This window comes from Pristiophorus japonicus, chromosome 10 (genome assembly GCF_044704955.1).
Source record: "Pristiophorus japonicus isolate sPriJap1 chromosome 10, sPriJap1.hap1, whole genome shotgun sequence".
In the NCBI taxonomy this organism is placed as follows: Eukaryota; Metazoa; Chordata; class Chondrichthyes; family Pristiophoridae; genus Pristiophorus; species Pristiophorus japonicus.
Window position 1 is genome coordinate 178,634,819 of NC_091986.1, and position 15,556 is coordinate 178,650,374.

Sequence of the window (15,556 nt, forward strand, 5' to 3'; positions counted from 1 at the left end):
GCCCCTGACCCGCCGAGGTAAGGAAAATCCTGGACTGCATGCCTAAGAAAGGATTCTTCAATCTGATTGACTAAGGAGATACAGAGTCGCTTACCCTGTTCTCGCAGGTCCCAGATTCCCTGCAGAGGGTACTATGCTGTTTTGGATTTCTAATAATTGCAAGTTCCACAGAAAGTCTGCGGGCAAGTGTTAAGTGTAATAAACGGCTAGGGCTGTTCGTTCGCCGCTGACTGCAAAATATGGGCCAACAACTTCCATATTCTTACCTAGGATTGGAATCAATGATTCATAGAAAACATAGAAAAATAGGTGCAGGAGTAGGCCATTTGGCTCTTCGAGCCTGCACCGCCATTCAATGAGTTCATGGCTGAACATGCAACTTCAGTACCCCATTCCTGCTTTCTCACCATACCCCTTGATCCCCCTAGTAGTAAGGACTACATCTAAGTCCTTTTTGATTATATTTAGTGAATTGGCCTCAACAACTTTCTGTGGTAGAGAATTCCACAGGTTCACCACTCTCTGGGTGAAGAAGTTTCTCCTCATCTCGGTCCTAAATGGCTTACCCCTTATCCTTAAGACTGTGACCCCTGGTTCTGGACTTCCCCAACATTGGGAACATTCTTCCTGCATCTAACCTGTCTAAACCCGTCAGAATTTTAAACGTTTTTATGAGATCCCCTCTCATTCTTCTGAACTCCAGTGAATACAAGCCCAGTTGATCCAGTCTTTCTTGATATGTCAGACCCGCCATCCCGGGAATCAGTCTGGTGAACTTTCGCTGCACTCCCTCAATAGCAAGAATGTCCTTCCTCAAGTTAGGAGACCAAAACTGTACACAATACTCCAGGTGTGGCCTCACCAAGGCCCTGTACAACTGTAGTAACACCTCCCTGCCCCTGTACTCAAATCCCCTCGCTATGAAGGCCAACATGCCATTTGCTTTCTTAATCGCCTGCTGTACCTGCATGCCAACCTTCAATGACTGATGTACCATGACACCCAGGTCTCGTTGCACCTGCTCTTTTCCGAATCTGTCACCATTCAGATAATAGTCTATCTCTCTGTTTTTACCACCAAAGTGGATAACCTCACATTTATCCACATTATACTTCGTTGCCATGCATTTGCCCACTCACCTAACCTATCCAAGTCACTCTGCAGCCTCATAGCATCCTCCTCGCAGCTCACACTGCCACCCAACTTAGTGTCATCCGCAAATTTGGAGATACTACATTTAATGTACAATGCAAACAGCTGGGGCCCCAGCACAGAACCTTGCGGTACCCCACTAGTCACTGCCTGCCATTCTAAAAAGTACCCATTTACTCCTACTCTTTGCTTCCTATCTGACAACCAGTTCTCAATCCACGTCAGCACACTACCCCCAATCCCATGTGCTTTAACTTTGCACATTAATCTCTTGTGTGGGACCTTATCGGAAACCTTCTGAAAGTCCAAATACACCACATCAACTGGTTCTCCCTTGTCCACTCTACTGGGAACATCCTCAAAAAATTCCCTTTCACAAATCCATGCTGACTTGGACCGATCATGTCACCTCTTTCCAAATGCGCTGCTATGACATCCTTAATAATTCATCCCATCATTTTACCCACTACTGAGGTCAGGCTGACCAGTCTGCAATTCCCTGTTTTCTCTCTCGCTCCTTTTTTTAAAAAGTGGGGTTACATTGGCTACCCTCCACTCCATAGGAACTGATCCAAAGTCTATGGAATGTTGGAAAATGACTGTCAATGCATCCGCTATTTCCAAGGCCACCTCCTTAAGTACTCTGGGATGCAGTCCATCAGGCTCTGGGGTTTTATCGGCCTTCAGTCCCATCAATTTCCCCAACACAATTTCCCGACTAATAAGGATTTCCCTCAGTTCCTCCTTCTTACTAGACCCTCTGACCCCTTTTTTATCCGGAAGGTTGTTTGCGTCCTCCTTAGTGAATACCGAACCAAAGTACTTGTTCAATTGGTCCGCCATTTCTTTGTTCCCCGTTATGACTTCCCCTGATTCTGACTGCAGGGGACCTACGTTTGTCTTTACTAACCTTTTTCTCTTTACATATCTATAGAAACCTTTGCAATCCGTCTTAATGTTCCCTGCAAGCTTCCTCTCGTACTCTATTTTCCCTGTCCTAATCAAACCCTTTGTCCTCCTCTGCTGAGTTCTAAATTTCTCCCAGTCCCTGGGTTCACTGCTATTTCTGGCCAATTTGTATGCCATTTCCTTGGCTTTAATACTATCCCTGATTTCCCTTGATAGCCACGGTTGAGCCACCTTCCCTTTTTTATTTTTATGCCAGACAGGGATGTACAATTATTGTAGTTCATCCATGCGGTCTCTAAATGTCTGCCATTGCCCATCCACTGTCAACCCCTTAAGTATCATTCGCCAATCTATCCTAGCCAATTCACGCCTCATACCTTCAAAGTTACCCTTCTTTAAGTTCTGGACCATGGTCTCTGAACTAACTGTTTCATTCTCCATCCTAATGTAGAATTCCACCATATTATGGTCACTCTTCCCCAAGAGGCCTCGCACAATGAGATTGCTAATTAATCCTCTCTCATTACACAACACCCAGTCTAAGATGGCCTCCCCCCTAGTTGGTTCCTCGACATATTGGTCTAGAAAACCATCCCTTATGCACTCCAGGAAATCCTCCTCCACCACAGAAGGCTGTGGAGGCCAAGTTACTGAATATATTAAAGAAGGTGACACAAAAGGCATCAAGGGGTATGGGGAGAAAGCGGGAATATGGTATTGAGATAGAGGATCGGCCATGATCATATTGAATGGCGGTGCAGGCTTGAAAAGCTGAATGGCCTACTATTGCTCCTATTTTCTGTTTCTAAGATCCTTTGTCAATCAAAGTTATGCTGTCCAAGGGCAGATATAACAATCAGTACAGCAGCTGTTTGGTAGGCAACTGTTTTCTTTTCCCAGAAACTGCCTTGGTATTTGAACTTCCAGTTAGTTTTTAGTGGATAAATTTCCATTTGAAACAAAATCCTTAAACATCTTTAAGTAGAACACAGCAGAATTCATAGCCCTAGATAAGAATTTGCCATGTTATCAGACTGTAATTCCTGATAGGGCCATAACAACAACTTGCATAAACTGGACAACAGAAACTGCCCTGCGACTGCTCCAACCATGACCCAGTAGTTAGCTGTCATTCCTGACTCTCGACCCGGCTCTGCATGCAGTCTTTTCTCACAGACTAGCAGTGATAGAGCTCAATTTGAGGCCCATTATCAGTCCAACTACATCCATACACCTCAGCTTAAACTTTGATCAGTTTATGGCCTGCTTCCCACCCACTGTCACCTCCAAGGTTGTATCTTTTTAAAATACCATTCTCCTGTTTTTCACATCTATGAACACTCCAACCAGACCCTGGGCTATATAAAAAATTGTATACATTTATATTTACAATATTTTTATATTTACAAATTGCAATATTAATCATTTCATAAATTTATAATTATTTTAATTGTATCAAGTAATTTTATAATAGACATTTATGCTGAGGTAAGGGGATGGATGGGGAAGGAAGAACCTCTAACTGCACCCACTTCAAGGAATGCTATGGCTCAGCCGTGAGACTAGGTCTTGGTTGAGGGGATGGGGTGAAATGGAGTGTGGGTAAATGTCACTCACAGAAATAAAGGCCACGGTCAAATGGCCACAGGAGTGTCATAGGTGGGATGGGGGAAGGGCCATGATTTTTAAAAATATACACCAACAAAAGAAACCGATCCATGTATCCATCCACTTTCTTATGCAGATTTGTACAGAAATGTTAAATTTGGCCTTGGACAAGGCCATAGGAAACAAACTAGTAAAAGATAAAAATAATTTACATTAAAAGTCTGGGAGTTATGTATTTCCTAATGCCAGCCACTTTAATTGTAATTCAGTTACTACACAGAGTTGGTAAATTTGCCAAATCTTCGGATACTCGCGTTTGGCAAATTTTTCCAATTGCAAAGTTGGGACTAGATTTTCTAAGCAGCATAAAAACAGATATTGATTTTACACTTACTTTAAAGTAGAAAGTATATAATATGCCAGTTGACTATTATATAGTAAAACACACTGGGGAAGAGAATACTCTGCAATGCAATTGTGCCATCGGATGTTCATCGTGGCAATACTTCTGCCAGCTTCTTTAGCCTGGCTGTGACTCCATAAAGAATCCAGGGAATGGGGTCATTTAAATCTCAGTGCAGCACCCTGCTACTCCGAGAGGGGGAGCAAGATATTGCTTGGGTCAAAAAGGATCAGTATCCAAAATTCTAACTTTCGGATGTTCCTCTCTGATGGGTTTTTATGCCGATGGCAAACAATTCTTCTGGGATCAATTGCAGATTTAAGTTTAGGGGATTGATTGGACAAATCAAATTGGCCAGGATAGCCTTGAGGAAGAGTGCATGAAGGACGGGTTCCTTGAGCAGTATGTAACAGAACCAACCAGGGGGCAGGTTATCTTAGATCTGGTCCTGTGTAATGAAACAGAATTAATAAACAATCTCCTAGTAAAGGATCCCCTTGAAATGAGTGATCATAGCATGGTTGAATTTTAAATTCAGATGGAGGGTGAGAAAGTTGGATCTCAAACCAGCATACTAAGCTTAAATAAAGGAGACTACAAAGGTATGAGGGCAGAGTTGGCTAAAGTGGACTGCGAAAATAGATTAAAGTGTAGGCCGGTTGATGAACAGGGGCGTACATTTAAGGAGATATTTCATAACTCTCAAGAAAAATATATTCCAGTGAGGAGGAAAGGATGTTGCCTCCCTGGTACAAAGGTCAAGGATGTCTCGGGTGCAGGACATTCTGAAAAGGGAGGGTGAACAGCCAGTGGTCGCGGTGCACATTGGTACCAACGATATAGGTAAAAAAAGGGATGAGGTCCTACGAGATGAATTTAAGGAGCTAGGAGCTAAATTAAAACGTAGGACCTCAAAAGTAGTAATCTCAGGATTGCTACCAGTGCCACGTGCTAGTCAGAGTAAGAATCGCAGGATAGCTCAGATGAATACGTGGCTTGAGCAGTGATGCAACAGGGAGGGATTCAAATTCCTGGGGCATTGGAACCGGTTCTGGGGGAGGTGGGACCAGTACAATCCGGATGGTCTGCATCTAGGCAGGACCGGAACCAATGTCCCAGGGGGAGTGTTTGCTAGTGCTGTTGGGGAGGAATTAAACTAATATGGCAGGGGGATGGGAACCAATGCAGGGAGACAGAGGGAAACAAAAAGGAGACAAAAGCAAAAGACAGAAAGGAGATGAGTAATAGTGGACGGCAGAGAAACCCAAGGCAAAAAACAAAAAGGGCCACTGAATATAAAGGGGCTGCAGGAGGGGTCAAAACTAAAAATCATGGTTTAAAAACTAGTATTAAAACACTCTACCTAAACGCACGCAGCATTCGAAATAAAGTAAATGAATTGACGGCACAAATCATTACAAATGGGTATGATTTGGTGCAAACGTGGTTGCAGGGTGGCCAAGACTGGGAATTAAACATACAGGGGTATCTGACGATTCGGAAAGATAGACAAGAAGGGAAAGGAGGTGGGGTAGCTCTGTTAATAAAGGATGATATCAGGGCAGTTGTGAGAGACGATATTGGCTCGAATGAACAAAATGTTGAATCACTGTGGGTGGAGATTAGAGATAGTAAGGGGAAAAAGTCATTGGTGGACATAGTTTATAGGCCCCCAAATAATAACGGTGGGGCAGGCAATAATCAAGGGAATAATGGAGGCATGTGAAAAAGGAACGGCAGTAATCATGGGGGATTTTAACCTACACATCGATTGGTCAAATCAAATCGCACGGGGTAGCCTGGAGGAAGAATTCATAGAATGCATACGGGATTGTTTCTTAGAACAGTATGTTACAGAACCTACAAGGGAGCAAGCTATCTTAGATTTGGTCCTGTGTAATGAGACAGGAATAATAAACGATCTCCTGGTAAAAGATCCTCTCGGAATGAGTGATCACAGTATGGTTGAATTTGTAATACAGATTGAGGGTGAGGAAGTAGTGTCTCAAACGAGCGTACTATGTTTAAACAAAGAGGACTACAGTGGGATGAGGGCAGAGTTGGCTAAAGTAGACTGGAAACACAGACTAAACGGTGGCACAATTGAGGAACAGTGGAGGACTTTTAAGGAGCTCTTTCATAGTGTTTAACAAAAATATATTCCAGTGAAAAAGAAGGGCGGTAAGAGAAGGGATAACCAGCTGTGGATAACCAAGGAAATAAAGGAGAGTATCAAATTAAAAACCAATGCGTATAAGGTGGCCAAGGTTAGTGGGAAAATAGAAGATTGGGAAAATTTTAAACGACAGCAAAGAATGACTAAGAAAGGAAAGATAGGTTACGAAGATAAACTTGCGCAAAACATAAAAACGGATAGTAAAAGTTTTTACCGATATATAAAACGGAAAACAGTGACTAAAGTAAATGTTGGTCCCTTAGAAGATGAGAAGGGGGATTTAATAATGGGAAATGTGGAAATGGCTGAGACCTTAAACAATTATTTTGCTTCGGTCTTCACAGTGGAAGACACAAAAACCATGCCAAAAATTGCTGGTCACAGGAATGTGGGAAGGGAGGACCTTGAGACAATCACGATCACTACGGGGGTAGTGCTGGACAGGCTAATGGGACTCAAGGTAGACAAGTCCCCTGATCCTGATGAAATGCATCCCAGGGTATTAAAAGAGATGACGGAAGTTATAGCAGATGCATTCGTTATAATCTACCAAAATTCTCTGGACTCTGGGGAGGTACCAGCAGATTGGAAAGCAGCTAATGTAACGCCTCTGTTTAAAAAAGGGGGCAGACAAAAGGCAGGTAACTATAGGCCGGTTAGTTTAACATCTGTAGTGGGGAAAATGCTTGAAACTATCATTAAGGAAGAAATAGCGGGACATCTAGATAGAAATAGTGCAATCAAGCAGACGCAGCATGGATTCATGAAGGGCAAATCATGTTTAACTAATTTACTGGAATTCTTTGAGGATATAACGAGCATGGTGGATAGAGGTGTACCGATGGATGTGGTGTATTTAGATTTTCAAAAGGCATTCGATAAGGTGCCACACAAAAGGTTGCTGCAGAAGATAAAGGTACACAGAGTCAGAGGAAATGTATTAGCATGGATAGAGAATTGGCTGGCTAACAGAAAGCAGAGAGTTGGGATAAATGGGTCCTTTTCGGGTTGGAAATCGGTGGTTAGTGGTGTGCCACAGGGATCGGTGCTGGGACCACAACTGTTTACAATATACATAGATGACCTGGAAGAGGGGACAGAGTGTAGTGTAACAAAATTTGCAGATGACACAAAGATTAGTGGGAAAGCGGGTTGTGTAGAGGACACAGAGAGGCTGCAAAGAGATTTAGATAGGTTAAGCAAATGGGCTAAGGTTTGGCAGATGGAATACAATGTCGGAAAGTGTGAGGTCATCCACCTTGTGGAAAAAAAAAACAGTAAAAGGGAATATTATTTGAATGGGGAGCAATTACAACATGCTGCGGTGCAGAGGGACCTGGGGGTCCTTGTACATGAATCCCAAAAAGTTAGTTTGCAGGTACAGCAGGTAATCAGGAAGGCGAATGGAATGTTGGCCTTCATTGCGGGAGGGATGGAGTATAAAAGCAGGGAGATCCTTCTGCAACTGTATATGGTATTGGTGAGGCCGCACCTGGAGTACTGCGTGCAGTTTTGGTCACCTTACTTAAGGAAGGATATACTAGCTTTGGAGGGGGAACAGAGACGATTCACTAGGCTGATTCCGGAGATGAGGGGGTTACCTTATGATGATAGATTGAGTAGACTGGGTCTTTACTCGTTGGAGTTCAGAAGGATGAGGGGTGATCTTATAGAAACATTTAAAATAATGAAAGAGATAGACAAGATAGAGGCAGAGAGGTTGTTTCCACTGGTCGGGGAGACTAGAACTAGGGGGCACAGCCTCAAAATACGGGGGAGCCAATTTAAAACCGAGTTGAGAAGGAATTTCTTCTCCCAGAGGGTTGTGAATCTGTGGAATTCTCTGCCCAAGGAAGCAGTTGAGGCTAGCTCATTGAATGTATTCAAGTCACAGATAGATAGATTTTTAACCAATAAGGGAATTAAGGGTTATGGGGAGCGGGCGGGTAAGTGGAGCTGAGTCCACGGCCAGATCAGCCATGATCTTGTTGAATGGCGGAGCAGGCTCGAGGGGCTAGATGGCCTACTCCTGTTCCTAATTCTTATGTTCTTATGTGTAAAAGAAGATAGCCATCCGTGGCTAACTAAAGAAATAAAGGACGGTATCCAATTAAAAACAAGGGCATACAAAGTGGTCAAAACTAGTGGGAGGACAGAAGATTGGGAAGTTTTCAAAAGCCAGCAAAGAATGACTAAAAAGATGATTAAGAAAGGGAAGATAGACTATGAAAGTAAACTAGCACGAAATATAAAAAGAGATCGCAAGAATTTCTACAGGTATATAAAAAGGAAAAAAGTGGCTCAATTGAATGTTCTTCCCTTAGAAGATGAGACCGGGGAATTAGTGATGGGGAACATGGAAATAGCAGAAACTTTGAACAAATATTTTATATCAGTCTTTACGGTGGAGGACACTAAAAATATGCCAAAAGTGGATAGTCAAGAGGCTATGGGTTTTGGGGGGGGGTGGGGGGAGGGGGATGGGTGAAGGAACTTAACACAATCACAATCACTAAGGAGGTGGTACTCAGTAAGATAATGGGACTAAAGGTGGATAAATCCCCTGGACCTGATGGCTTGCATCCTAGGGTCTTAAGAGAAGTAGCGGCAGGGATAGTGGATGCATTGGTTGTAATTTACCAAAATTCCCTGGATTCTAGGGAGGTCCCAGCAGATTGAAAAACTGCAAATGTAATGCCCCTATTTAAAAAAGGAGACAGACAAAAAGCAGTAAACTATAGACCAGTTAGCCTAGCATTTGTGGTTGAGAAAATGCCCATTATTAAAGAAGCAGTAGCAGAACATTTGAAAAATCATATTTCAGTTCAGGCAGTGTCAGCAAGTATTTATGAAGGGGAAGTCACGTTTGACAAATTTGCTGGAGTTCTTTGAGGATGTAATGAACAGGATAAAGGGGAACCAGTGGATGTGATGTATTTGGACTTCCAGAAGGCATTTGTCAAGGTGCCACATAAAAGGTTACTGCACAAGATAAAAGTTCACGGGTTTGGGGGTAATATATTAGCATGGATGAGAACACCAGCGGCAGGTCGGGGCCATAAAAGGAGCGGCAAGCGGCCTCGGGAACAGTGTGGAGGCCCCGACCTGCATGAGAACATCAGCGGCAGATGGGGCCTTGAAAGGAGCGGCGAGCGGCCTCGGGAGCAGCGTGGAGGCATACTACTTCAGGGAGCAGTGCGAGCTGGTGCAGGAAGGCGACGGCAGCAAAGAGTGACGTCATCAAGATCCAGGTTGGTGATTGGAGCGTGGGCAGGTACAGCAGGAGCGGCGAGAGAATGTAGAGCGATGTGATCAGGACCCGAGAGAGGAGAGAGTTCAGGGCCAGAAGAGGTGAGGGCCCAGGGGCAGCACGAGCTAGCCCACACTGTGATATGTGTGCACACTGGGCCCGTGCAGCAGAGCAGGACTTCAGTTGTCTTGGGTAATCCTTGCCACTGGACCAAGACCTAGCTCTGTCAAGCCCGTGTGGTGGCTGGTGTGCAACGGCCACCACATGTTAAAAAAATCCATGCACAGGCATCTTCCATCCTTCAAAATGTAGTTCGGGATCTGGAATATTAGGTCCTTCGTTGAAACACCTGTGAACTCATCCCTTTTTGGCGTGGAAGCAAGTCATCCTTGTTTCGAAGGACTGCCTATGAGATGATGATTAGCATGGATGGAGGATTGGCTATCTAACAGAAAGCAGAGTCGGGATAAATGGTTCATTCTCGGGTTGTCAATCCGTAACTATTGGGATGCCACAGGGATCAGTGCTAGGACCCCAACTATTTACAATCTATATTAATGACTTGGATGAAGGGACCGAGTGTAACGTAGCCAAGTTTGCTGACGATACAAAGATGGGAGGAAAAGCAATGTGAGGACAAAAAAAAACCTGTAAAAGAACATGGAGAGGCTGAGTGAGTGGGCAAAAATTTGGCAGATGGATAATGTTGGAAAGTGTGAGGTTATGCACTTTGGCAGAAAAAAAATTGAAGAGCAAGTTATTATTTAAATGGAGAAAATTTGCGAAGTGCTGCAGTACAGCGGGACTTGGGGATCCTGGTGCATGAAACAAAAAAGGATAGTATGCAGGTACAGCAAGTGATCAGGAAGGCCAATGGAATCTTGGTCTTTAATGCAAAGGGGATGGAGTATAAAAGCAGGGAAATCTTGCTACAGTTATACAGGGTATTGGTGAGGCCACACCTGGAATACTGCATACAGTTTTGGTTTCCATATTTAATATGAATATACTTGCTTTAGAGACAGTTCAGAGAAGGTTCACTAGGTTCATTCCGGAGATGAGGGGGTTGACTTATGAAGAAAGATTGAGTAGCTTGGGCCTCTACTCATTGGAATTCAGAAGAATGAGAGGTGATCTTATCGAAACATAAGATTATGAGGGGGCTTGACAAGGTGGGTGCAGAGAGGATGTTTCCACTGATAGGGGACATTAGAACTAGGGGGCATTATCTTAGAATAAGAGGCTGTCCATTTAAAACAGAGATGAGGGGGAATTTCTTCGCTCAGAGGGTTGTAAATCTGTGAAATTCGCTGCCTCAGAGAGCTGGGTCATTGAATAAATTTAAGACAGAGATAGACAGTTTCTTAACCGATAAGGGAATAACGGGTTATGGGGAGCGGGCAGGGAAATGGACCAGAGTCCATGATCAGATCAGCCATGATCTTATTAAATGGCGGAGCAGGCTCGAGGGGCCAAATGGCCTACTCCTGCTCCTAGTTCTTATGGATACTTCAGTCTCAGAATGGAACCTACACTCAGTCAGTCAATCAGTAGTGTAGCTGATGGTGTTCCCAGGGTAGCTCCTACCCCACAAAACACAATTTTTTTGTACAGTGGAAAAGGGGAGTTTTCTAACGTGCCTCCCCCACAGAATCATTTGATCATGAAGTTCCCACTCTTACATATTTTACCTCACCTGAGATTTTTCCAAAAGATCTACAAGAATTGGTGGTAGCTCTTCTGCATCCAAGTATTCCAGCAACTCTCCCTCCTCATAAGGCAACCGGATTGTTTCCGAATCTGAATTTATTACAAGTACCGATTTAAAAAAATAAAATATTCGAATATAAAAAAATTTACACAACTTAAGACTTTTTTTTAAACACACATACAGGCAATGGTATATGCATTACTCTCCCAATTGCACTCTAAATATTTTTATATATCTGCAAGAAACCAGATGAAAGGCAATGTTTGCAATAATAAAACTGCATGGATATTTTCTCACGGATATTTATAAAGCTCTTTTAATTAATAGTCTACAAATGATAAGTAATGCTACCTGATCCATTTTTCCCTCGAAGCATCAGAGAATAGCCTTCATTTCCTGGATATAGATTTACAACAAGACACGACACTCTTTCTTGCATAACCAGTTTCTCCAGCAGGTTAACATTTCGCCTTAATCTCTGAGAATTAATCAGAAATTTACACTTTAAACAACTGTCAAATTCTGCTCTATGGCAAACAGCTGAATATCACTACTTGCATTAAGTTATATCGTTATTAATATGTTCTTTACAAAAGTGATGCAGCTATCTATAAATATTGCACTTGCAGGGTATGTTATTTTATCATCATCATGGGCAGTCCCTCGAAATCGAGGATGATTTGCTTCCACTCTAAAAGTGAGTTCTCAGGTGACTGTACAATCCAATACGGGAATTACAGTCACAGGTGGGACAGACAGTCATTGAAGGAAGGGGGGGGTGGCGGGTGGAAGAGTCTAGTTTGCCGCACGCTCCTTCCGCTGTCTGCGCTTGGTTTCTGCATGCTCTCGGCGACAAGACTCGAGGTGCTCAGCGCCCTCCCGGATGCTCTTTCTCCACTTAGGGCGGTCTTGGGCCAGGGACTCCCAGGTGCCGGTGGGGATGTTGCATTTTATCAAAGAGGCTGTGAGGGTATTTTATAAGGGCATTAAAATAACCCAAGGTAACAATAACAGCAGGTTCCTTTGCAAATATCATATTTTCTCCCCCAATCTCCTCTTCTAAATATGTTGCCTCAATGTGAGGCATTGTTCTGCAATCACTGACACCTTGCCGTGGCCATTTTTCATGCATGAGCCTCGACAACATCAGCAGGCTATTTAACATCGAAACAAGGATCGGCCATTCAGTCCCTCGAGCCTGTTCAATTAGATCATGGCTGATCTGTATCTTAATTCCATATACCCTCCTTGGTTCCGTATCTCTTAATACCCTTGCTGAAACAAGTTTTGAAATCTGCAATGACCCTAGCCTCAACAGCTTTTTGGAGGAGAGAGTTCCAGATATCCACTACCCTTTGTGTGAAGTGCTTCCTGACATCACCCTTGAACAGCCAAGTTCTGGACTTTCCCACCAGAGGAAATAGTTTCCCTCTATCCATCCAATCAAATCCTTTTTTAGATCACCTTTTAATCTTTTATACTCAAGGGAATACAAACCTAGTCTAATGCAACCTGTCCTCATTATTTAACCTTTTTAACCACAGCACAGTGATAGCCTTGCTTCAAAATCCACACATGTACTTCTAGCAAAGGTCCGCAGGTAACAATCGGGAGTGGAAACCTTGCTGATTTTAACCTTTGACGCAAAAGCATTACGGCCAATTGTAGGATCCCCAACAGTTGAAGTCAGCTAAATCGGTTCACATCAAGAGTTGAGCCTGGGAACTTTTCACTCTGTATGGCTCATCTATTCACAGCATACACTGACAGAGCCTTCTGACAGCCTACTGGACCTTATCTTAATCAACTAGAAACATTTAAAACTAAGTTTTCATGATTCTTAAAGCTTTTAAAAATATTCAAATATGGGTTTAACGATTTCATAAACCTAGTTACATTTAGGATTTTATGCGAGTACTTGATAAGCCAGGCAAACGAAACCATTAAGGTAGGACCTAAAACAAAAGGGGAAGCTATGGATGTAATATTCTTTCCCTCTACTTGTGGACTATTTGACAAATAAATAAGATACGAATTTTAAATCTTAATTGTTAATGGTTTCAAGAATATTTTCCTGTAAATTTCAAGCAGAACTAAATAGCTCAAAGGAACCATAGATTCGTGCATCAGTTGTGCATACCTTCAGCTCTGGTTCTTTTTCACATTCTTCCATGTACAAGTCATACAGTTTCTGATGTACAGATTTCCTAAAATAACAAGTTTTAAAATTCAATGTTTTTAAACTTTGTAAGTCAAAAATATATATTAAATTTTAAAATATTTTAATTATGGAGTACCACCTGCCACTAGATGAATGTCTTCTTTTTGGAGGTCGTTGCCTGGCACATCCAATTATGTACTACAAAAAATAAAAATAAATCATTATATATACTGAATAACTGAGTAACAGGTTTAATAAGAGTGGCAGTGCAATACTACACAGCAGAATAGATGAGTTGCTGGAGATGACTCACCTCTGCACGGTCCAATGCATACTCCAAAGCGTGATACTGCAGAAAAAAAATGGTTTTACTAAGGAATGCTAAAGATACTAAGCAACCTGAAATCCATAGTTTTGGGAATTCCTTCTAGAATGTCCCACCTTTTTTAATATATAGTAAGCCAAATTATTGGGCATCCCAACAATGGATATATTGCTTTAAAGGAATACTCCAGGAAAAAACAATCCAAAGAGCAGATTATTTAAGCTGTTTATATATATTTATATTAAATAGTGAACAAAAATTCACTACTTGATTGTTTTGCTTCCCAAACCCCCACAAGAATTCTTCCTGCATATGCAGGAAGCAACAATTTTACAAGTGATTCACTGGTTGTAATGAAGGAAATAATTGCTTCCACTCCATTACCAGATTATACCTGCATGAATCCAAATCAGCATCATTAAAACCATTGATCCTGTTTCCACCAGGACCAATTTGGAATGTATAACTCAACCCAAAATATTACATTTCAGAAATATGATTTCAGGTTTTAACTTGTTGAAAATATAATTGTATAAACAAGTAACTGTAAGAATCGAAGTGTGAGGGAATGAGTATTCGGTTTAGTGCAAATAATTCCTTGTTTATAGCAACAGGGAACTAAATTACTTGGAGGAGGTGAATTAATAGATTGTATCCCCTTTTCTACCACAAATTAATTTTTTTTTTAAAAAGGTTAAGAATAAAGAACTAAGTTCACAGTATAACACCGCTGAGTCAGAAATTAGCATATCCAAACAACCTCCAACTTATTGCCTGTTGCAGAAATAGTGGTGTGCCAACTTGAATATGAAAGTGAGAGCAGACACAACATGCCAGAAACAAATGCACAACATGGCTTAACATTCTTTCAAGCAAATGTATCTAATTAACAGCATTGAAAAGTGGACAGAAGAGCAGATATTGCCAAGGATGACCAAAGGCTTGGTCAAAGAAATGGGTTTTAAGGAGAGGAGGGTCCTGTAGGAAAGTTTTAGATGATCTAAAGTTTAGGGAGAGTGGAGGATGGGTGGCCAGATCATTGGAACAGTCGAGTGTGAAGACAACAAAGGCAAGCATGAGGGTTTTAGCAGCTGATGGGCTGATAGGGGCAGAGGCGGGCAATGTTACAGGTGGAAGTAGACGGTCTTTGCGATGGAGAGGATATAGGGTTGAAGGCTCAGCTCCATGACATAGGACATAGAGGCTACCAAGAATCTGGTTCAGCCCTAGACTGACCGGAGAAGGAGAAGGAATCAGTGGCAAGGGTAGAGTTTGTAGTGGGGGCTGGAGGTGATGGCTTTAGTCTTTCCAATGTTTAGCTGGAGGAAATTGAAGCTCATCCAAGACTGAATGTCAGACTAGCTATCTGACAATACAGAGGCAGTAGAGGGATTGAGAGAGGTGGTGGAGAGATAGAGCTGGGCAAAGTCAGCGTACATATGAAAGCTGGCACCATGTCTGCAGATGATGTCGCCTGGGGTAGCATGTAGATGAGCATGGGGAGGCCGAGGCTGGATTCTTGGGACCTCTGCATGTAACGGTGTGGGGGCGGGAGCCATTACTAGAGATGCTCTGGTTTAAAATGAAATGTTAACCTGTCCACCTCTTTCTGAAATAAAAACAGAAAATGCTGGAAATACTCAGCAGGTGAGGCAGCATCTGTGGAGAGAGAAACAGAGTTAATGTTTCAGTTTGACGACCTTTCTGATGCTGACTGATCGATATTTTCTGTTTTAATTCAAAGTTCTAGCATTCACTGTTCTTATTTTATGTACACTTGCCATCAACTGCTCTTTGGGGCTTCCACTTTAATTTCTCACATCAGGCTTTACAAAATAAAGCAGTGTGAATTATTGGTGCT

The 15,556-nt window shown here is 42.4% G+C and overlaps 1 protein-coding gene across 11 annotated transcripts in view; it reads right to left on the bottom strand.

The window, feature by feature from the left end:
• The window catches only part of supt20 (SPT20 homolog, SAGA complex component), a 119,597-nt gene that overhangs the window by 87,220 nt on the left and 16,821 nt on the right, over positions 1-15,556 (bottom strand). For 10 of the 11 annotated variants that reach the window (XM_070892359.1, XM_070892368.1, XM_070892367.1 and 7 more), the window contains exons 3-7: positions 13,684-13,719; positions 13,510-13,568; positions 13,350-13,416; positions 11,561-11,687; positions 11,195-11,298 (exon numbers count right to left, since the gene is read on the bottom strand). In XM_070892359.1, the coding sequence (XP_070748460.1) occupies positions 11,195-11,298; positions 11,561-11,687; positions 13,350-13,416; positions 13,510-13,568; positions 13,684-13,719 (393 nt within the window). The remainder of the gene's footprint in view (positions 1-11,194; positions 11,299-11,560; positions 11,688-13,349; positions 13,417-13,509; positions 13,569-13,683; positions 13,720-15,556) is intronic. The other variant, XM_070892358.1, reaches the window with a different exon arrangement.